Raw genomic sequence first — 22,347 nt, 5'->3', positions numbered from 1 at the left:
CTTTATTCCCGAAGCCAGGGCTGGTCTGGAGAGCCTCCCATGCAGAGGGTCCCGCCTGCTTCCATCCACAGCAGGATGGCTAGTGAACTCACTGGCAGAGGTGGCCTAAGAATACAATTCTTTTTTTTCCCATTTTGTTTTGTAGGAAAATTATTTGGCTTCATGTCCTTTAAAACAGTGAACTGGCCACAATGAATGAGTCAGCATCCCTTTGGTTAACTGGGCTTGGTTGGTAGGAGAACAGAGGAAGAACCATTTTTCCATATTTATTGCCTTGAGCCCTTTGAATTAATTCACTTTTGTTTTTGATGGATGCCCTTTGGAGTATGTTGTCAGAATGGCATGTGGGTACTCAGTGTGCTTCCCACTACATAACTGGGTCTGTTCTGGTCTCATGAAAGATAACCACCAATGTTTATCTCACTTGCGAGAGTCTACTTTCCACTGATAAATGAACCCAGGTATGCCATGTTCTCTATTTTAGAGAGCTGCTTTTTGTTTCTTCTCTGAATCTTTGGGAGGAAACTTTGTCTCACCAGCCTCCATGATCCTGAGCACCAGCTTCCTGCTGTCCTTTCATGTCAAATCTCATACTACTTGTTTCCACGTAGGATGTCTGTGGAGTCTTGGCCCCAGTCTTAGCTTGCTAGACTCATAGCTGGCCTTAAAAGCCCAGCATAAGCAGAAGTCACTTTTGACCTTCTGACCTCCCAGAACCCTCTGGTTGAACTTGTGGCATTTTTTATCACTTTGATTTTGCACCACATGTTCTTTGGGTATGTGCTGACCTCACCTACTAATGCAAACCATTGCCTTTGTCACTGCCATGGGTCCTTAAACTGGTCGTTTTATGCCTTTCTCAGAGTGGCAACCATGCAGTCATTCAACAGATGTTTGCTAAGTTCTCACATGTACCACACTATGCTCTGCAGTGGGGTGCAAAGATGGCCCATTAGCTGTGGACTTTGCCCCCATGGAGCTTACCTGCTGGCAAGTGATAATCACTGACTTTTGTTGAATGCCTCCAATGTGCCAAACACTGAAGTAAGCACCTCTGTTCCCCCCATATGATCTTCACCACAGCTTAAAAAGAGTGAGTTTTTCTTACCACCTTTTTACATATGAGCCACCTGAGACTTAGAGATGGCAAAGTAGTTTGCTCAGAGTCCACACCTAGTAAGGAGCAGAGTGAGATCGTGAATCAGGTCTGTTGACTTTCAGACCCATAGTCTTAACCCTCATAAAGCAGCCCCTAGGTGCTGGCACCTGTGTGTAGAGTGAATCAGCAGAGGAATGGGTAAGCACTGCATGTTCTCTGTCCTCCTCTTTCATGGTACCATGTTCTATTTTTGCAGATTGAGCCGTACATGCCATATGAATTTACATGTGAGGGGATGCTACAGAGAATCAATGCTTTCATTGAAAAACAGGTAAGGCTCATTAGAAGTCTGTCTATCTTTGCTGTGTCCTTCTTCCTGTTATCCCAGGGCTTTCAAGATCACTGTGTTTCTGTGGTTATTTTTCTGCTTTGGAAGACTCTAAAAGCCAGATAATGGCTTGTTGGGATTTTAAAGGCAGCACTGCTATGGGAACCAGGTTTTCCTTGGCGCTGAGTATGTTCTTTATGACAGTGGAAGGTAAAGTGGAAACTTCCAACAGGGAAGACTGGATGGTCATGACTCGGACGTCCCTGTGCCGTGAGCAGTTGTCAGGGACATTGTGAAGACTGTGGAGGGGAGGGGCACAGAGAGATGGCTCTGTGGTCCTACCTTATCTTCATTTCTCACCCTAAGAAAGGCAAGGACTGAAACCAGTGGTTTCTAAGCATTCCTTTAATAATATATGTTCAGTAATTCAAACCTGGTAGGACTTTTTAGTGGTTTTCAAACTTCTTCTAAAAAATGACCCTTTTCAAATGAAACCTTAGCCCAGAACCTAAGTATATAAAACAGATAAAAGCAGGACTTTGGTTCCAAAGCAGGGGAGGGTGCCAAGAATCCCACCTCCCCCAACAGGATTTAGAAACTGTGGTTTGTGCTCCTAGAAGTAAAGGCCAAGAGTGACATTGCTGTCGCTTTATAGCATTTTAATTCCTTGAGCTTCAAAAGCAACACAGAGCTAGAAATAGATGACTCAGAACCTCCATGGGTAAAGGAATATGAACTCTTTGACCAGATTCCAGAAATAAGGGGCTCTTCTTAAAGAGCAAAGCAGAGTGTTTTAAGACGATGAAGGGATCCTTACACAATGGAGGATGAGAATTGTGCAGGCTGAAAATAGAGACGGTGTGTTGAAAATCTAAGTAGGCACAGATTGTAGGCCCAAGGGGGCTTTCAAAGGAAGAGGTGGTGGTTTGAGGAGACAGACTGGTGAGCAACCAGCCAGCAGCCCCATGGAGGGGGAGCCATGGGTCACGCACCCAGGGTGGCGCCTTTGATGTGCTGAGTTTGTGTTAGCGGCAAGCGTTCTGCATTCCAGCCACCTGGGTGGGTTCAACTCCTGGCACCACAAGTTTCTGGTTGTATGACTTAAGCATGTCGCTCAGCCTCCCTGTGCCTTAGTGTCCTGCTCTGTAAAATAAGGATAATGATAGGACCTACTTCCTTCCTCATGAGCTAGCACAGAAGAAGTGCTTAGAACAGGGACTGGCACATGGTGTTTAATAAATGCAGACTAGAACTGTTGGTTCTTTAATACGGTGTGCTATGGTGCGTTATACTGTAGGACGCTGTTGTACTAGAATTGTTATATATAGTGTATATGTATCAGTCATCAGGCCTTACCGCGGGGGCTAAGCATTTGGATGGTTACCTCATTCAGCCTTCATGTGACACCAGAATGACAGAATCATAACTCTGCCAACCACATCCATAGAAATTCTGTGCCAAACACATCACCGTGTATCATCTCGTTTACTCCCCACAGTAATCCCAGGAGGTGGCAGTAATAACCCCCTTCTCTGGATAGTGGAAACTGAGACTCTCTCAGTTCTCAAGCTCACGAGTTGTGGAATTTGGATTTGACGCTGGTTTGGTGCGAGGCTAAGTCTGCACCGGCAGCACTTGCTGGGGTGTCAGGAGGTGGCAGGTGTCCCAGAGCTGTGCTTCTGTCCTGCTTTACCTCCGATAGCCGCTCGCCCTTCCTGCAGGGGTCGAGAGGGGCTGCAGGGCCCCCTTTGGCGGTGGGTTTTAAGACATCACAGCGCTTGCTACCTGCCGTCTCGGGGGCCCTCTCGAGGTCTTACGTAGCAGGGTCCCTGCAGCTGCTGCCAAAATGCTCCTCCTCTTTTCCTGTCCCCACTTCCCCTTAGAGAAGATAGCTGCTCCCTACCAGGCATGAATGACCCTTGAGCAGGTTTATTTGGAGGCTTTTATTTCTTCCTTGAGGCTCATGAATCCCAGTGAGTCCTTAAAAGTTCTCAAGTCCTCTGGGAGCCTGTTGCTAGGAAGGTCCTGTTCCCCGGGCAGCCCTTGCCAAACGCTCCAGGACACGGGGCCCCACCTCGCCTGTTCACCTCTGGGTCCCTCGCACCCCACCTGACACACAGTGGGGGCGCAGGAACTCCCAGGGGAGGGGACGAAAGCATGAGTGAGAGGCAAGCAAGTGACAGTGCTTCTTACTCCCGTGTGTCGGGAACCAGGAAGCTTGTCTTAGACTTCGTGACTGGGAAAATGTTACTCAAATTGTCATCTGGAAAACATGCTAATAAAAATGGCCCCAGCCCCCACATAAAGACTTTGAGATCTGCTGTTCACAGAAATCCGGAGATTTCTTTTTTCCCTGCTCGTGTTGATTCATTCACCCGCTCTGTGGGTATTTGTCAACTGGAGCGTGCTGTGGACTGTGCTGGCAGCTGGGGAGGAGAAGATGTCAAGGGCCCTGTCCCTGCCCTCAGGTGGCTTCGAGCTTCATGGAGAAGGCAGCCAAGTGCACAGTCACTGTCACCATGTGGGCCAAGCTCGGTGATGGTGACGTGGGTAGGATGCTTTGGGACGGCAGGGCCCAGCCTGCAGGGAGGGGAGGAGGAGGGAGAGAGAGGAGAGAGTGTCCGAAGGCATCTTGTGGGAGGTGGGTCCTGAAGGCAGATTGGGGGCACCGGCAGGGCCGGGCAAGTGGAGATATAAAGGCCCGAGAATAAAGAGAAGTCAGGGTGAACGGTAGGAAGTTTAGCTACGACCAAAGACAAGGCCAAGGTGAGAGTCAAGGCAGGAGGACAAGAGGCTTGGCTGAAGGATTCAGATTTGACTCTGGGACAGAAGGAGGCTAAAGGAAGGTTTTGTCACAGGATGAAGGGCACGGGTGCTCTCAGATTGCTGTTTAAAAGAATCATTCTAGGAATCGTGTGTTTGGGGCATTCTTACTAAACATCCTCCCACTGATCCTGAACAAGCAATAAAGGGGCCTGTTTTGAGTTCATCCCAGGGATTCCAGTGGACCCAGAATGTTCCCCTGATGCCAGAGGGAAGAGAGGAAGCCAAGATCCCATCGGTTCACAGTTTGAGTCTTCTAACCATTAGCTCCAAGCCCCAGTATTTTAAAGCTTGGGGTCTTTGTTGTTTTTGCAGCTAGATGAATATCTTCAAAGAGCAATGAGGGTGGAAGGAAGATGCTCCTGGTATGAACAGCAAAGCCTGCAGCTTTGAGGAGGAGCTTCCTGCCGCAGCTTTAATTAGGCTGGTCTCTGCCTTTGGAGTTCTCCTTGTGATCTGCAGGGAGAACACAGAAGCTTTTACCCCAGAAACCTTTCAAGGTTGTCTATCAAGCTCAGCCAAGGCAGCAGGAGCCAGAGGGAGCCAATTGACATCAATCGAGAGCACCCCAGGCTTAAATGTACAGTTGAGCAGTCGCCAGCAGGAAACCCACCCCGTAGCCAGCCAGCCCGGGGCAGGCACCCAGTGGGAAAGACCCCTGGCCCTAGGAGGACCACCTGCTCTTCCCTAATGTCCTCCCTCCCTTTGCTGTACTAAAAATGTTGATTTGGACTGCACGCTCTTTTAGATCAGCTTTCTAAAAGAGGCGCTGTCTCCAGCAGAGGGAAATTCTTTGTAATCTAAGATCAAGCACTATTACTTGCTATCCTGAGTATGTCTGGGCATGTTCAGGTTTTCATTATGCATTTCATGGGGAAGTCTTATGTGTTGGCCTCAGGCCAGAGAGTACAGCAGGTTATTTTGAAGGAATGGCAACGATCAGATTGATTTCTAAAAACCACACATACACTCTTGATCCCTGTTTTCTATTTCCTATAAAGACCCTGTAAATATACAGGATGGTCGCAGTCGTGCTAGTGTGTAAAGAGCTGTGTAATTCGTGTGAAAGGCATTCTGGAGATACGGAGGGTAAAAAAGGGTTAACTCAGCCTGGAGGCGGGGAGGGGCGGGGGCAGCTCACACCTGTAATCCCAGCACTCTGGGAGGTGGAGGTGGGAGGATTGCTTGAGGTCTTGCCTGAGCAAGAGCATGTGAGTCTCCCCCACCCCTCCACCCAGCCCCCCACTCCTATCTCTACAAAAAATAGAAAAATTAACTGGGAGTGGTGGCATACACCTATAGTCTCAGCTACTTGGGAGGCTGAGGCAGGAGAAATCACATGAGCCCAGGAGTTTGAGGTTACTGTGAGCTATGATGATGGCCCTGCACTTTACCCTGGGGTGACAGAATGAGACTCTGTCTCCAAAAAAAACAAAAAAATTCAAGAGCGCCTGTGGAATCAGCCGAAGTTCCTAGGATGTCTGCTCATCAGAGCCTGTAATGAACTCACTGAGGAGTGTTCTGAACACAAGGGCATGCCTGTTAGTGAATCTGGGCATTCCGGGGGTAGAGGCAATGGTGGAGGTAACACTTACAGGAGAAGAGAAAAAGGAATTAGAAAGGAGGGAAGACTGGCACTTGCTTTGGGGAATGTTTACTTGAAAAATCAATGGCTGCTGTTTGCCCAGCTAGTCCTGCTCTCAGAGAGACGGGCTTGGTAATGATTAAGCGCTGGACCCTGGAGTCTGGGTTCACCTCCCAGCTCTGCTGCCACTGTCCCCGGCCTTAGGCAAGTTACCTAACTTCTCGTGCTCTTTCCTCGTCTGTGAAACGGGGCTCGTGCGGGTCGGTGGAGGACTCCACAGACAGATACATGTTTAGCGCTGGGAACAGCTCCTGGCCCGGGCAGGCCTCTGAAAGCCCGAGCTACTTGCTGCCGCAGGAGCCCAGAAACCAACGGGTGTGTTCCTCAGACGGCTTCATTGAGGTGTAATTTACAGCCCCTAAAACTTACTGTGTTAGGGTACAGTTCAGTGATTTTTTTTTTTAGCACATGGATGGAGTTGTGCAACTACCACCACCGTCTAGTTTTGCGATGTTTCCATCACCCCAGGAAGCTCATTTGTACCTGTTTACAGTCCTTGTTCCTGCCCCAGCCCCAGAAAACCACTGATCTGTGTTCAATCTTTCTAGGTTTGCCTTTTCTGGATATTTCTGGCTTCTTTCACTTGTTTTAGGGGCTCGTCCATGTTGTACCATGTATGAGCTCTTCTTTTTATTGCTGAATGTTCCAGAGTGCAGCTATACCGCAGTTTGTTGATCCATCCACCAGTTGATGGACATTTGGGCTATTTCTGCCCTTGGCGCGTGTGGTAAGTGCTGTGCACGAGATCTTTGTGTGCCGTGCGTTTGCATCTCTCCCTGGTCGGCTCCTAGCAGTTGCAGAGCGTGAATGTTGTGGGTTTCCGTCCTGCCCCTCACGGGTGAGCTTGCGTGCGTAGAGGTGCCCCTGCACGTTGCCTTTGGAAAGACGAATTCACGCTCGCTTCTGGGCAGCAGGCCAGGGGCTGTCTGTGGACAGAGTCCACTTCCTTTTGAGGGATAGCACTGGCTGAGGGCAGTGAGATCTGTCCTGGCAACTGAGGTGCACCTAATGCGGTCACTCACTCAATTTTTATCAAACCCTTTCCGCGCCAGACCTGACCTCCCAGCGTAACACAGATAACACCTATCCTTTATCCCTCAGAGAGCTGGCCGAACACGGCCCAAACCCGGTCTTCCTGGCCTGGAACCTGTCCCACCAACCTCCCCCCTCCCTCCTCTCCCTGTGCAAATGGCCGGTCTGTCTGCCTCTAGCTCCTGCCCCCAGACGTGTGTATCCAGACCTGCCCTCCTGGTTCCAAACATCATGGTTTCCACAGAAATCCGCTTGTACCTAATCCACCATGGACTTAGGGACTGTGCTGGAGATTCGGCCTGGACTCTTGGTGAGGGTTTGGGGGGCAGGCCCATCACACACACTCAGCATTCTCTTGTCGGCCCTTCAGTTCCTGCTCCTCCTCTCTGCTCCGAGATGACCCTTTCCCCAGCCCAGCCAGCCAAGAGGGAGGGACAAGCCAGCCCCTGCACCTAGAGCTTCTCCCAGGGGGCACTGCACCACCCCCCTTGCTCTTGTATTTTTATGAGTAATGTTTTCTCCTTGCTATTAATTAGCCTTTGTTGTTACCAAGGCACTGCCCTTACCTCTTCACAGTGGCTCGTGTTCATTTGTTTAGAACATTGCTCTTTCTCATAAATTTCTTGGTTAATAGACCTTTCTTATTATGGTTGATGGGTACTGCATGGACATTCCAGAATAGTCAAGCACATTTGGGGAAATTTGGAGACTGGTTGGAATAATTGTTAGGGAGAATGCAGATGTTCTGTGTTCTAAGTGGGCTTGTTAGCCAGATTGGAAATTACTGTTTATGTCTCATTCCGACAGCATAGAGGCTTGCTGGATTGGAATAGTCTCCTTCTCTTCTTCCACTCTCAAAGCCCCCAGGATGCTAGAACCATCCAGTTCAGTTCAACAGCTCTTTATTGAGCACCAGTTATATGCAAAGGTTCATGCTAGCAATAAGCCACTAATTCCTATGCATCCTGCAAAGCCCAGCCCAGAAGTCCCTGCCTCCTGGAAGCCTTCTCTGATTGCTGCCACTACCACGCTTCCCCCTCCCTAGAGTTAATCCTTTCCTCCCTCTGAGTGGCCTGTGCATCCTGTTTGGGCAGATGTTTTGTACTGCTCTGTAATTTTTCAAGGGCCAGCCCCTCTTACTAGACTGTGCACTAAATCTCTGAGCCCAGGGACTGTGTCTCCTTCATGCTCATATTTCCAACTCCCAGTGTAAAGTTTTAATGGTCATTTGTGAAGCCTTGAATGAATGAATGAATGAAGACACCTTCAAAGCCAACTTATGTGTTTCTTAGAGGTTTGAACAAAGATGCTTGTGTCTGGCTTGAGTCCCTCTCTCCCTGGGCTGTTGCAGCAGTTGTCTGTCTCTGTTCCCAGCACTGCGGGTCCTGCTGCTGCTCTGCCCAGAAATCTTGAGTGGCTTCCATCTCACTCTGAGGGAAAGCTAGAGCTTTATGTTGGCCCCATAAGTTCTGCGTGCTCTGCCTCCCGGACCCCATCGCCCCTGCTTCCCACCCACAGCACACACTTTGCCCAAGCCACCGGAATGCCCCACTGCTCCCAGAACAGTCTCCTTTGTCAGCCTCAATTCTGAGTTCTCCTCTGCCTGGAACGTTCTTCGTAGATACTTGCGTGGCTTACCCCTTTACTTACTCAGGCCTTTTCTCAAACGCCACCTTCTCAGTGATTCATTATCTGGACACATACCCCCAACCAGTCTCCCTTCTTCTTTTTTTTTTTTTTTTTTTTTGAGGCAGGGTCTTGCTCTGTCACCCAGGCTGGAGTGCAGTAGCATGATCATGGCTCACTGCAACCTCGAACTCCTGGGCTCAGGCGATCCTCCTGCCTCAGCCTCCCAAAGTGCTGGGACTACAGGCATGCGCCACCATGCCCGGCCTCACTTCCTTCTTTTCTAGAGCACCTATTGCCTTTTAACATACTGTATATACCTGACTTACCTGTTTTGTTTTCTTTGCCCCTCGCTGAACGAAGGCGGGGGTTTGGGTTCCTTTTGTGTGCCAAGTGATGCCCCCACCAAGGGCCTAGGTTGCACGTAGCAGTGGTGACAGCCAACAGGTGCGTGGTGCGATACATACATATCAGGCACTTTTCACATGATGATGAATTAACAAATGGAGGAGCTGAGATTCAAATCTAGGCAGTGTGAGTGCTGAACCCTGTGCTTTTCTGCCTCTCATTAGTACTTGCTGAATGGATGAATGAACGAATGGTTGTGTGAGTGCTTACGGTGAGGAGCCGAGGTAATGTGGTCTTGCCACGTTAGCCTGTGCCGTGGTTGAACACGACAGAAGACCTCCAGCCCTCAGGGAGCACCCAGTGGCGCTGGCACCTGCGGAGGAGAAGAGGCCATCACAAGGCTTCCACCGCAGTTGTCCCCTGCCGGCAGCTGGGCCAGAGGTGGCTCTCGTAGACGTGGGTAAATCATCATATATAATTCAGGCAACTCAACTTTCACCTCTGAACCCTGCCAGTGAATAACGGTCAACCTTGGAACATTGTCTTTAGCATCTCAAGGTGCCTTCTTACCAGTCACCCCATTTTTATCTCACGGGAATGACATAAGGCATGAAGGGCAGATGGCATATGCTCGTTTTGTGTGTGAGAGCAGGCAGAGAGGGCTTAGGGGACAGCTGTGAATTCCCACAGCTGGGAGCAGAGTCCCAGCCAACTCCGGGTCTCTCCCGCCATGCTCACCAATGAGGCCAAGCCCCTGCAGACTGTTGCATATTTTGCCTGCAAGTTCGAGCAGCCAGTAAAGGGACAGGCAAGATATGCTCTCAGAGCCTGCTGCCTGTAGAATCTGGGGGGGGGGGTTTGGCTTTGCTCATTTTTTGTTGCCTTTGGCTCATTAAAAGTTATACAAACCCAAGGTATTAAAACCAACACACACACACACACACACACACACGCGCGCGCGCGCAGTAGGGAAGACCCATCCTGGATGTGGCTCCTGCCACCCGCCCATGCCAGCTCCGCACTGACCTTGGTGCTCAGCACCCCACGCCCCAGCGTGCAGCCCTCATGCTCCTGCTGTCACCCTCCGCATGACGGACAGGGCGGGGCGGGAAACGCTTCCTCTGTCTGTGCTGGTGCCGGAGCTCCGGGCCCTGAGATGACTGACCGGCTCCCCCACACCGGGTGAGGGAAGGAAGTGTGCAGAAACATAGAATATTCCAGAAGGACACACACTGAAAGGTACATTTCCTTACCACTCCGGACCCTGTCACTGCATTTCGCTTCTCGGGGAAGAGAGGCTCTTGGAGCGGCACATGCGTGTTCACACGTGTCTGTCTCCTCCCCAGTGCTTGCCGCGGTGGAAACACCACGCACCACCCTCACTCGGCTTCCCCTTCTCGGGACATCTTAGAGATGTTCCCCCATTGGCTCATAGAAGAAAACCTGCCTCTTTTTTGGTGTTATTTGTCCTTAAGCAGCTATCTATCTATTTAGATACAACCTTCAGATTGTTCTGTGCTGTCCCGGCCATCCTGTAGGGTTTCTCTGCACGTGTCCCCAGATATCTGTGGGGCGAGTTCCCACAAGTGGCATCCAGAGCCAGGATCCCAACCACCACTGGGCTCCCCGAGGGCTGGCCCTGCCCCGAGTGGACTTCAGCATGGCCCTCGGGTGTCTGCCCGGGAAGCGCCGCAGACAGTGAGCTCTCAGAGCTCTCGTGTCACGGGTGCCTGTGCTCCCGTCACTGGCACCTGCTCAGGATCGCGTCAGGCACAGCTGAAATGAGAGGCGGGGCCGCAGGCCAGAGAGATGTGCCCGCTCATCTTCCTAGCCACACTGATGGGTCATCCTGCTGCCACAGTTGCTTCCTGGTCCTCCCGCCCTCGGTGCCCAGCCCCAGGTTATCCTCGGACTGGCTGGTTCCCTCCGCTCCCGCTGGGTCCCGGGGGTGGCTGGCTGTGCCCCATTCTGAGCACCCCCCATGCCTTCTTTGTAGGGGGTGTCGTGTTCCTTGTCCTGCCACGTGCTGCTCGGACTGCTTCTCTAGTTGTTCAATTGGTGGAATGTCGTACAGCAGGTCCTTGAATAATGATTTGTCCTAAGTCATTTTGTTGCATTGTCAATAAGAAAAATATATATATTGATTCCTGGCTGGGGCCACTGTTGGTGTGGCGTTCGCACGTTCTCCCTACGTCTGCGTGGGTTTTCTCCGGGTACTCCGGTTTCTCCCCACGTCCCACAGGCGCGCTCAGTGAAGTTCACTGGCACGTCCACGTGGTGCCAGTCTGAGTGAGTCGGGGGGTGTGTGAGCGTGCCCTGCGATGGGGTGGTGTCCCGTCCAGGGCTGGTTCCCGCCGTGCGCTCTGAGCTGCTGGGACCCGTGACCCTGAACTGGAATAAACAGGCTGTAAAACCAGCCGTTGGTAGTGTACGTGTTCACATTGCATGGCTGGATCCTTTCCAGACAGACCTCATACAAATGGTTTCACATTAGAACTCTGTAACGTACACAACGACCGTGTATTAGAGATGTCAGACAATAAACAATGCGCTCCAGAAGGCCTCAGTGACCCTGTGTATCTGTGATTGTGGGTGAACGGTGTGGCGGGAGGAGCAGCTCCTGACAGTTTTTGCTTTACAGACATTTGTTCCTTGATTTAACTCACCACCACTACGACCACGATCACTCGCTGACGCTCCAAAAATTGGATAAAGATAAATAATTATCCTATTGTTTTTATTAATCTTTCTTAAATGGACATACGGGCTCACCTTTATTTCAGTGTTTAATATGAGAAGGGTTTGGGATCTTTATCTAAAAATTTGATGATGCTTTTGTGGCCAGAAACATGCCGTGGGAACTTAACTCTGGTTTATATCGGCCAGCCCGTGGTGAAATGGGTTTTGCTGCAGTCAGTTTCTGAGAACCTGTGCACATGGTGAGGACTCACTGTGGTTGTTTTCAACCGACACATCCAGAGTCCCTGCAAGGGACAGCTGACATCAGAGACACCTGCAGGCTCCTCCGTGTGATCCTTCCCCTCATGGCGTCGGAATCTTGCCATCGGGATAACACGAGCACTCCTGAAACAATGTCACGTTAGGTAACTGCCAAAGTAGAGTAGACACAGAGTCTCTGGATTCAGAGGTGGCCTGAAGATGGGCCTTGGAGAGCAGGGTGACGACGGCAGGGTGGCAGGCGTGGTGCTGTGCACGTGATGGCATTCCCTCTTTTCCCTGAGCCTTCTGTGAAGGACGCTGTTGTTGTCACCAGGAAGCTGGTGACTAGAGAGGTCAAGCCCTGGCCCAAGGTGGTGGTGTAGGTCAGCCCCATTCCAGCCCTGGTCCGTCCCCACCCCTTCCCTCCACTGCCCTCCCCACGTGGTGTGGCCCACGGCCCGGGCCGCTTGGCAGGGCTGGGAATCCCCAGTTGTATCCTTGGTCCCTTGGCCAACAGCTTCGTTGTCATTCTAGGACTTCTGCCATGGGCAAGTGATGTGGCCGCCCCTCAGCGCCCTGCAGGTGAAGCTCGCGGAGCCCGGGCAGTCCTGCAAGCAGGTGTGCCAGGAAAGCCAGCTCATCTGTGAGCCTTCTTTCTTCCAGCACCTCAACAAGGACAAGGATATGCTGAAGTAAGTGCCTTGGGGTGGGAAGGTGGACAGCTCAGCCTCTGTAGACTCCAGCTTGCCTCTGGGTTAGGCCTGGGTGAGTGGTACCAGGTTCCAGTGTCCAGGCTTGTGGGCTCTGGGGACAAGGTGTGGGAAGGGGAGCAGGACACGGCACGTTCCCCCCAGAGAGAATTAGCCCAAGGTGGTTATGTCAGGTGAGATGAGGTTGCTGTACTTAGAATTTGAATGGGGGTGCTGTGTTTGCATAAACAGCACCATGTCTGAGCTTGGAGACTGTGGGAGGTGTTCAGTTTGCTAATATTGACCCCAAGAACAGTGGGAGCAGAGACGGACAGAGCCACAAGCACAGACGGACCCCTGGCAGCAGCAGGGTCCCCAGATGGCCCCAAGCAGAGCCTGAGCAGGGGTTGGGTCTTTGACCCTAGAGTCAGAAAGGAGTGAGAAATATGTAGAAGGAGCTGGCACCAAACTGCTCACAACAAATTCCACGTACCACCTTCCCGAGCTGAAGCCCTGTTCCCTTTTGCACTTCTTTCTGGACCTTCGGCACCTGGTACACCATGTCCCGTGGCAGCAAGGTGGATGTGGCACCAGGCACGCTGGCCCAGGGCTGCACACGGGAGGGTCTTCAGTATTCCTTGGATTTTACCTCTCGCTTGCTGTCTTAGTCCATTTTTCATTGTTGTAAAGGAGCACCTGAGACTGGATGATTTACAGAGAGAAGAGGTTTATTTGGCCCAGGGTTCTGCAGGCTGTACAAGAAGCGCGGCGCCAGCAGCTGCTTTTGCTGAGGGCTTCAGGGAGCTTGCAGTCAAGTTGGAGGGTGAAGCGGGGCAGGCGTGTCACATGGCGAGAGAGGGAGCAAAACAGAGAGCAGGTGGTGCCAAGCTCTTAAACAACCAGCTGTCCTGTGAACTCTTCCTCTCAGGGAGGGCACCAGCCATTCATGAGGGATCTGCCCCGTGACCCAGACAGACCCTACATTCAACACTGGGGCTCAATGTCAACGTGAGATTAGGAGGGGCTGAGCACCCAAACCCCGTCTCACTTGGGTTACTTTTAGTGATGCCCTTAGTTTTTCTTTGGGTCGGCATTTTGGATTTGGCTTTTATAGTCCCCAGATTTCCATGTGAGGTTTCTTCTGGCCTCTGATCCTTGACACATCAGGGCTAAATCTGATTTTTATCACATCCCACACTGGCCCACAGATTGCTTAATTGTCCAGCCTCGCCACCCACCCACCCTCTACCTCAGTAGCTCTGCTGAGGCGTTTTCTCCGAGAGACTTGCCTATAAACAATAAGACACTGTCCCAACTCCAAATGCTCAGTCTACAGCTGGACTGCCCTGGCTTGAAGAGCACATCTAGGAACGGCGTGGACTTGGGGCTCCGGGTTCACCTGTCCCAGTCCTGGCTTCACGCCCTGCTAGTGCTGTCAGCCGCTGTGGCCATCTGGGCTCGGTGGCCTTGCAGCCTGGTCCCTCATGTGAGTCATCTTAGCCTCAAGTGTGCTGTGATACGCTTTTTATGGAGAGTGTAATGTCACACTTTGTAGGTGTCTTCTCTCTGCAGGGAGGGAGGGCGGCCGCTGGAGTCTCACCTGCAGGGACGCTCTCCTGAGCAGGCACGTGGGCGATGCTATTTTTTCCCCTTCTTTTTATGGGCAGACCAGGCACAGATGCTGCCCCGATTCCACCATCAAAACAGAGGCACGGGCCAGAAGAGGGAGGTCCGGGTCCGTGTGGCGACACCAGGGAAGCTCCGTAAGGGTGGGGTCTGGTGGGTGTGGAAAGCCGCTGATGGTGCTGGGAGCGTCCGATTCCACGGCACAGACCCTGAATCCTGGGGTTCTGTGAGGGGCTTTCCGCTGGCCCCTTTTGCAGACAGCTCCTGGAGCAAAGTGGCTTTTTGAGAACCTTTTGAGAACCCTGAGTACTCCGTCTGCACAGAAGTGTGAATTCGCTAGTTACGGACTGGGGACTGTGCACAGTACCGTCGACATCAGCCCACTTCTGGGAGAGGGAACGTGAGACGCTGCGTCCTGGGAAGGGGACCCGAATGGCAGCCCTGAACGTGGCAGCTTCCTTCCTGGCCAGGCAGGAGTCAGGGCTCCCGGCCCAGGGACGGTGATCAGGGCCTGGCTCTGGGCTGACGCGGGGCCCCACGCAGGCATCCCGCCTCCAGGGCAAGGGTGCAGGTCAGCAGGGACACAGCTGGGCGAGTGGCCAGTTCCCTCTGTTCCATCAGTTTTCTCATCTGCAAAATGGGGACATCCTGGGTGGTGGTGAGATAATGTACAGCCCTTGCCAGAGACACAGCAGAGCAGCCCCTTCGTCAGAGAGCTTTGGGTATCGCAGTAGGCCTGAGGCCACCAAGCCAAGCCTGGAAAAGCCAGTCCCCTGCCCTGGCCTCCCTCCCTCCCTCTGTACACCATGCGGGTCCACGAGAACAGGGACTCGGAGTGCAGCTGCCCTGCAGCCAGGTTCTGTGCTGTGGGATCGCTCACCCCGATCCCACTGCGGAGATGAGGGTTTTCTTAGCAGGAGGCTGGAATGAATGCTAATTTTGCAATAAATCCGTCTGAATTTAATTTTCTGAACATAAGAGCCCTACTGAATAACTCGTTCATGCATTTGTAAATACTGATAATATTGTGAAAGCCCAGCTATCTGGCGGTCTATTGAGTGCCTCCTCAGCGTGGAGGTAATCCTGGCCCATCCATATTCATGGCCAATTAGCAATTAGCAGCTCCTGCAAGCCAGCCCTGCTTTCTCTTCTCCAGCTTGGGGCCTGCTTCTGAGCCAGGCTTAAGCTCCTTTCAGTCTTTGGGTATCCACGGCCTTTAAGAACCACCTGTCCTCGTTGTGTAGTGTGAATTTTATATGTCACATCAGTGGAGCATCCTGTGTTGTCATCTTGAATCGGGGAGGGTCGGGCAGCTGGTCCTTGAGTTGCAGCGCACGCAGCTGTAGTTCAGTCTGGAGAGGCCGCCGCAAAGCATGCGGGATTCAGGTGGGACCCACCCTCTGGACAAGACTCCTCCCGGGCCAGGGTGGGGGGCCCAGAGAAGTGCCAGAGTCCGTCCCAGTGTGGCCCCGTGGGGAGGACTCAGCGCCATACCTAGCAACACGTGTTCACGTGAAGCCCAGTTTGTGAGTTTGCTTACCTCTTAAAGTTGTGTCTTCTAAAATTTCACAATGTTGGCAGTCGGGGTTGCTCTGTGAGAAGCGGGAATGCTAAGTGGTACAGCCTAGACCGTGCTCACTTTGGCACCTGAGAATAGGGAGATGGTCCAAGTCAGAGTGGACACAAGGGGACTTGGTGGGACAGGACTGGAAAGAGCAAAGGCCCCAGAGAAGGGGGAGGAGGGAGGAAGGCGCTCTAGGGCAGGGCGGGTGCAGGAGCCGGGGCGGCAGGTGGGATTCTGCGCCCTCCCCCAGTGCCGGGCTTCTCAGCCTAACGCCTGCGATGGCAGCCCCCTGGCAAGGGGCTTTGCCTTCTTGTCCTCCTTCAAGAGCTGTGACTCGCCAGCTGAGGGCTGATGGCCCAGGAGCCCCAGCTCCACCCTGTGGGAAAAGCTCTTCAGGCCCTGGTGAGAAGTCAGCAGCGCAGGAGTGTGGGGGGGCGGGAGGCAGCCGTCTCAGGGACAGAGGCAGGTATAGCACGTGTACCCCTAAAAAGCCAGGGGCCTCAGAGGGAGGCTCTCTGGTCTCTCCATGTGCTCTAGTGACGGGAAAGTCACCTCGCCTCTCTGGTGCCGCCTTCTGCTGACTAGTTCAGCATGGGTGATAAAGTCGGCTTCCTGAACGCCCAGGGCTGTGGGAGAGCTCCCTAGGGGCCCCAGGGGGCACTCAGGCTGGGGGTCGGATGGCACCCCGAAGTGGCACCCACCACGGGCCACAGCACCGCATCCATTGAACCTTGGGGTAGCTACCACGTGACAGGTCTCACTGTGACCCCGGGAAGCGTCTGCCGTGGGAGCTGTGGGGGTCTCTGTGCATCACCTGGGCGGGGTTCTGCCACCGCTGGTGGCCTCAGCGGGGCCTGGGTGGGCTCGTACCCTGGGAGGGAGGTGGTGTCCTGGAGCCTGAGTCCAGGTGACCCTGGAGGGAGCAAGAGGGTTTTTCTTGGCTCCTGACAATTACGCTCCTCGCCGTGGGGTCTGAGAGGGGTTGTGGCGATTTCCACGCCCCGGTCAGTGTGCCAGGCAGATGGAGTGACGGCACAGCAGCTGCTGTAATTCACCTAAATAAATAAATGTCACAAGTATAAATCTGTGTCCCAAGGCCACGTTCCACACATGTAAACTTTCCATTCAGAATTCTGCTCCAGATACCCCTTCTCTCTCTGCTGGCCGTCAGGGGAGCCTGCGAAGGACCTGGGAGCTCCAAGTCTGACTCATTTCCTTTTAGGAAATCCATAAAAATCCCACTTCCTGCCCTCTCGCTTCATGGTTCATGACCTTAAACCCCTGAGCGCTGCCTTCTCCCGGCTGGCAGCGAGAGCAGGGTGTTGGGGTGTGGGGGGAAGGCACAGAGCTCCCCTGGCAACCGCAGGGGCAGGGTAAGAGGGGCCTGCTCTCCGCAGTGGCCTCGGGCGCCTGGTCTGGTCATGTGTGCTGCCACAGGCTCTGGGGAGACGGAGGCCAGAGGGCCAGGGACATGCTGGGTCCCAGAAGCAGTTGGGGCCTCGGCGAAGCTGAGCAGGATCTAGGCCGGCAGCGCCCCAGAGAGCTCAACAGATGTGCTGGGGACGGCTGGGGGAATGTGTGCGAGGGAGGCAGGCCCCAGGGAGCCGTGGGCTGGAAGAAGACAGGATGCAGCAGCGTGAGGGACAGTGACGTCTCCTGCAGTGCACGTGCAGTTGGTGTGGAAGCTTCCCAGGGGCAACAGGAAACCTCAAGCTCCCGATCCTGATCCCCTCCCTGTCTGCAAGAAGTGAGACTTCCATGAACAAAGTGAAAGGGAAGTGGTTGGTGTGTGTGTAAATTCACATCGAAGGGCAAGGGAGGAAGTAGGCATAGCCCATCCCGTCTCTGCCAGGGGAGAGTGATGACATCAGTGACGATGACCATAGCAATGATAGTTACCATTTACTGAACACTAACTCGGAGCACGACTCTCCCAAGCGCTACAGAGGCACTAATTTAATTCTTTGAGTTAAGGGTTCCTTATCCTCATTCTACAAAAGGGAAAACTGAGGCACAGAGAGGCTCAGTCATTTGTCCAAGGTCACATAGTTGCTAAGAGATGAAGCTGGGACTCAAACCCAGGTGTGCCTGGCCCCCTCACACCTCCTTGGAACCCGGATGCAGTACAGGTCCCACCTGGCAATCAGGCTGCACCTTGGGTGGGGCCTTTCTGTGCTGGGGAGCCAAGCTGGGTGGGACCAGTGCACCCCATCCAGAGGGAAAGAGACACAGTTCTTTGAAAGGAGAGGCCAACATCAGGAATGGGAATATCCCTGCCCCCCCAAGCATGGTCCCAGCCCCCCCAAGCATGGTCCCAGCCCACAGACCGCTCAGCTGTTGGGAGGAGGTGGCAGAGGAGAAAGAGCACTGAGCTTGGGGGAGGCGGCCTCGGCTCAGTCACCTCTAACCGAGGTTACTGTCGCTGTGGCCAAAGAGTAGCTGCACAGGCCCAGTGAGCTGAAGCCCCAGGACAGCACCTTCTATCTGCTTTCCCGTGGGAGAATAAGGCCATATAACAGGAATGCTGTTAAGCCTTTAACAAAAGTTAAATATACTTTTAAAAAAATATCTAAATAATGCATAGCTTTGCCCCAGTCTCACTTCCTTGAAAGCAACTATTGCTAGTGTGTAGGTGAGTAGCCTTCTTGACCTTCAACCTCACGCTCGCACACGGGCCGATGACACGGTGCGTCCTGTTCCGGAACTCGCCTCCTTCCAGGACGGCGCTCGTGCTGGAGCACACGTTTCCCCCTCGTTCTCTTTCAACGGCTGCAGAGAACTCCAGGAGCACAGATGGGCCATGATTTATTTGGCTGTTCCCACTTGGTGAGTATTTGGGTTGCTTCCAGTTTTTCTTCATCACAGGTGACACTTCACTGGCAGCTTGAACACGACACACGTGCCCTGGTGTGCACATGCCCTCTCCAGCCCGGATGCCTAGGAGTGTGGAGGGTTTCGGGGTCCTGCGTGCCATTCCGTTGGTAAAGCAGGAGAACCTCCCCCCACACCTCAGGAGGCAGCTGACGGCACCAGTACAAGGACAGACCCTGTCCTCTGCATCAGCAAACCATGTGCCTTTCTCTTCCTCTTCAGGTACAAGGTGATCTGCCAAAGCTCAGAGATGGCCAAGGACATCCTGGTGCCCTCCTTCGACCCCAGGAACAAGCACTGTGTGTTTCAAGGCGACCTCCTGCTCTTCAGCTGTGCGGGTGCCCACCACAGACACCAGAGGATCTGCCCCTGCAGGGACTTCATCAAAGGCCAGGTGGCTCTCTGTAAAGACTGCCTATAGCGGCCACCTGCTCAGCCCCACGCCATGCTGCTGGGACGGACAAGGGCTCCAGCCCCATGGGGCAGGGCCAGGGGCAGAATTCATTCAGGGACTCTGGCCAGAGCCTGATCTTTTTGGTGGGAGTTTTCATTTTGGTGTTGCTCTTGCTGTGGTCAGAGCAGCCCAGTGGAGTCTTCACCAAACACAAGGAGAGCAGGTACCAGGCCGGGAGTCTGGCTTCTCCCGGGCATGGTGCCATTTCTGTTTCTTGAGGAGCAACTGTGGGGAGACTCTTGGGTGCAGCTGCTCCAGGGTAAAAAGAGAGTCTCAAGAGTCATTTAAAACAAAGCAAGAGGAGAGGAATTGAGCTGATTGGAAAGAACTTTGAATGGGAACATTCCTAAACCCATTAACTTATTTATTTGGGAGGGAGGGAGGGGAACGAGGGAGGGAGAAGAGGGCTTAATCACACCTTTCTTCTTTTATTTCCACTGTTAATCATCCACCTTCGCTATACTGTTATTCTGTCTGCTCCGGGTGGGGTGCAGGGGTTGGCAGGGTGTACCATGGGGCTGGTGGCATGCTCAAGGACAGCTGTGGGGACCTGGCTGCTCAAAGCAGGTGGCAGTAGAGCAAAAGAAAATCTTGCTTTGGAAACACAGCCAAACTCTGCAGGGCATTGTTGCAGACGGCAGCTAGAGGGTAGGCACCCCCGGGCACAGGGGGATGTGCCTGTGTTGTCCAGAGAGCCCAGCCAGGGACAAAAGATGGGGTGGACCCCTTTCTTCCATGTCCCCACCCCCGGACACATGCCTTGGCCCTAATTTCTGGTTAGAATCCCTTTAGGAAAGAAATGCGGGGTTGGAGGATTGAGGAATTTTGCTACTTTCTGGTAAATTCTCCCTCTCTCCTTGTGCCACTGTGAGCAAAGAAGCAGAGATGAGGGGCTCACAAAGCTGCTCTTGGACTTGGAAGGTCCCAAAGATGGTTGGGTTGTATTTGAACTGAGATTTGGACAGGGTGAAGTTGGTCCTTAAGAACTGGTGGCATGACTGGAGATGGGCCCCTGACCGTGGCCTTGTTTATGTCCCCTCTGATATCACCAAAGTCCAGGGAATAGGCCTCTTGGAGAAGGAGATGTTCCCTGGGGGCTCAGGGCAGCTCGGCGTGAACAAGGGGTGGTGGCTGTCCTGGCTGCTTACCTGTGGGTGCTTCTTGCAAGGGCTGGGAGTCTGGTGCTGGCTCTTCCTTTAGGTGGGATTGTTCTAACAGGGAGGAGCCACTCAGCAGTTGACCTTGTCACACACATTGGACCCCACCTTCCAACCTGGAGCCCCCATGCTCTGCCTCCTTGCTGGGCCTGGACAGAGCCTCTCTCTGCCCGGACCCAGCAGTGAGAAGGGCAGAAATCCAAAGGAAACCTTGCTGGGTAGAGTGAGTTCCTGCCCCCTGAAGCATTGCTTCCTTCCACGCTCTGTGTGTGAGTTCGTGGGTTTCCTGTGAAACCCCTGACACCTCCAGGCCAGGGGGAGAGATTCCTCTCCTACCTCTTGCAGGTTGTCCCGGAGAGGAGCTGTCAGCATCATCCAGCCCTTGCAGGGCGCCTTGGCTGCTTGGTTCTGTGCTCCATGCCTACGCCCTGCGGTTCCCAGCGCCCTGCCTGCTGTCGGGCCGGGCGCACAGCAAGGTGCAGCCTCCACCGGGCAGAGCACACGCCCACGGCCAATGGCTGGGTGGGCGTTTGGGGAGTGAGGGAAAGGAAGAATTCTGCGTCTTGGGGATGGGGAGGGGGGGGACGTGGAGCCTTTAAGTCTGGGAAGTTAGGTTCATGCTCCTCCTCGGTTTATACCCCGGTGCATGGATAGCCCCAAACGTATAGCCAGCCTTTGTCCTTGGGCCCCCGGATCCCTGCTGAGTGTGTCTGAACTGCACCTCTAGTCCAAAAGAACGCAGAGGGGCTGGGGCGGAGCACCCGGAGTCTCTTCCATCATCACAGGGGCCCCTGGAGACCTGGCTAAGCATAGCCTCTGCCCCTGCCCAGCAACGAGAGGGCAGACATCCAAAGGACAGAGTGCGAGAGAGAGAATGCGTGTGTGTGTGTGTGTGTGTGTGTATGTCATTCTTTTAAGCTTTGCGAGGGCAGTTTCCTTCAGTAGGAGGGCAGACAGCTGGCATCCTGGCTGTGAGGAAGAGCTTTTCCCTGGCATGGGCCTCTTGGCTGCACCCTAGGGTGTGGGAATCGGCTGGAGTGCCCAGACCTGCCATTCCTGGTCCGGCGCCGCCCTCTGCTGGGCTCTGCCGGGGTCTCCGAGCGCTGAGGCTGTCAGTGCGGGCGTTCTGCCGGCAGGGGGCGCGCGCGGGCCGGCACTGCCTGCCCCGCTGCAACAGGTGCGCGTGCTCCGGGGAGGGGGGAGGGCTGTTACACTGCACCACAGCTGAGGAAGCGGGAAGGAAATCTAAGTGGTCCCTGCCTGGTGTCCCAGAAGCTGCAGGGATCATTTGCTGTCTGTCCCTGAGCTCAGGGCCTCTCCACCTTTCTGTTCCTCTTTTCCAAGGCGGGTGGGACGGCTGCTTTGGAGGCAGAGAAGTCCACACTGCAGTCATTAAGGGCATTATTGATGGAGCCAGTAACCCCTAAACCTGTCCTGGCTTCCAGGCTTCCTCGGGCTTGGTCCAGGTCTGGTCCTTGCCCCTGGGCAAGAAGCTGGGAGAGGAGCTTCCATCTGCCCTGTGTGGATGAAGAGGGGAAGGCGCCCCTGACGGTATGCAGTGGTTTTGCCATAGCTGGTCTTAATAGAATCCTAAACCGATTTGTAATTGATGACAACGCCACGGGGAGAGAAATCCTCAATCAAGATTAATGTTTTCCTGTGCTATAAACATGCCTTGCCTGGCTCTTGGATGATTTTCCCCATTATGATCCTAAGCTCTTAAAAACTTGAAGGAAAACATTTATCTAATTTACTAAAAGAGAGAGACCGCTTTCTTTTGAAAGGTAGATGCTTTCAGGAGCTAAAACTCCTGAAAGGGGAAACACTTCTTTGAATGCCAGTAAACACCTCATTCATTTCATGTATGCAGTTTGATTTGCACACGTATAAATGGAGATGCTCTTTGCATTTTTGCTTTGATTGGGTTTTTGTCACTGCTTATTATAGTTTGCTTTTTTTGTGTGTTTGGAGATATTAGAGTCTGTTTTTCTGGCGAAATTTGTTTTCCTGATGTGCTTTTTTACTTTTCTGTGGGGTTGGTTTTTGGAATCCGGGTGCTGTTGAAGGACGATAGCAGACTCCTCCAGCTTGGAGACAGGATGTGTCCTTGGGTCACTGAAGCTGTTCAGGCTGGGGACCAGAAGC

The 22,347-nt window shown here is 53.2% G+C and overlaps 1 protein-coding gene across 2 annotated transcripts in view; it reads left to right on the top strand.

Moving 5' to 3' along the window:
• The window catches only part of MGAT5 (alpha-1,6-mannosylglycoprotein 6-beta-N-acetylglucosaminyltransferase), a 315,360-nt gene extending 293,721 nt beyond the window's left edge, over nucleotides 1–21,639 (top strand). For both annotated transcript variants that reach the window (XM_045560098.1, XM_045560099.1), the window contains exons 15-17: nucleotides 1,356–1,430; nucleotides 12,376–12,533; nucleotides 18,814–21,639. In XM_045560098.1, the coding sequence (XP_045416054.1) occupies nucleotides 1,356–1,430; nucleotides 12,376–12,533; nucleotides 18,814–19,012 (432 nt within the window). In that variant the 3' untranslated portion in view covers nucleotides 19,013–21,639. The remainder of the gene's footprint in view (nucleotides 1–1,355; nucleotides 1,431–12,375; nucleotides 12,534–18,813) is intronic.
• The last annotated feature ends 708 nt before the right edge of the window (nucleotides 21,640–22,347 follow it).

This window comes from Lemur catta, chromosome 8 (genome assembly GCF_020740605.2).
Source record: "Lemur catta isolate mLemCat1 chromosome 8, mLemCat1.pri, whole genome shotgun sequence".
Classification (NCBI taxonomy): Eukaryota; Metazoa; Chordata; class Mammalia; order Primates; family Lemuridae; genus Lemur; species Lemur catta.
This window is presented reverse-complemented; position numbering and strand designations above follow the sequence as displayed.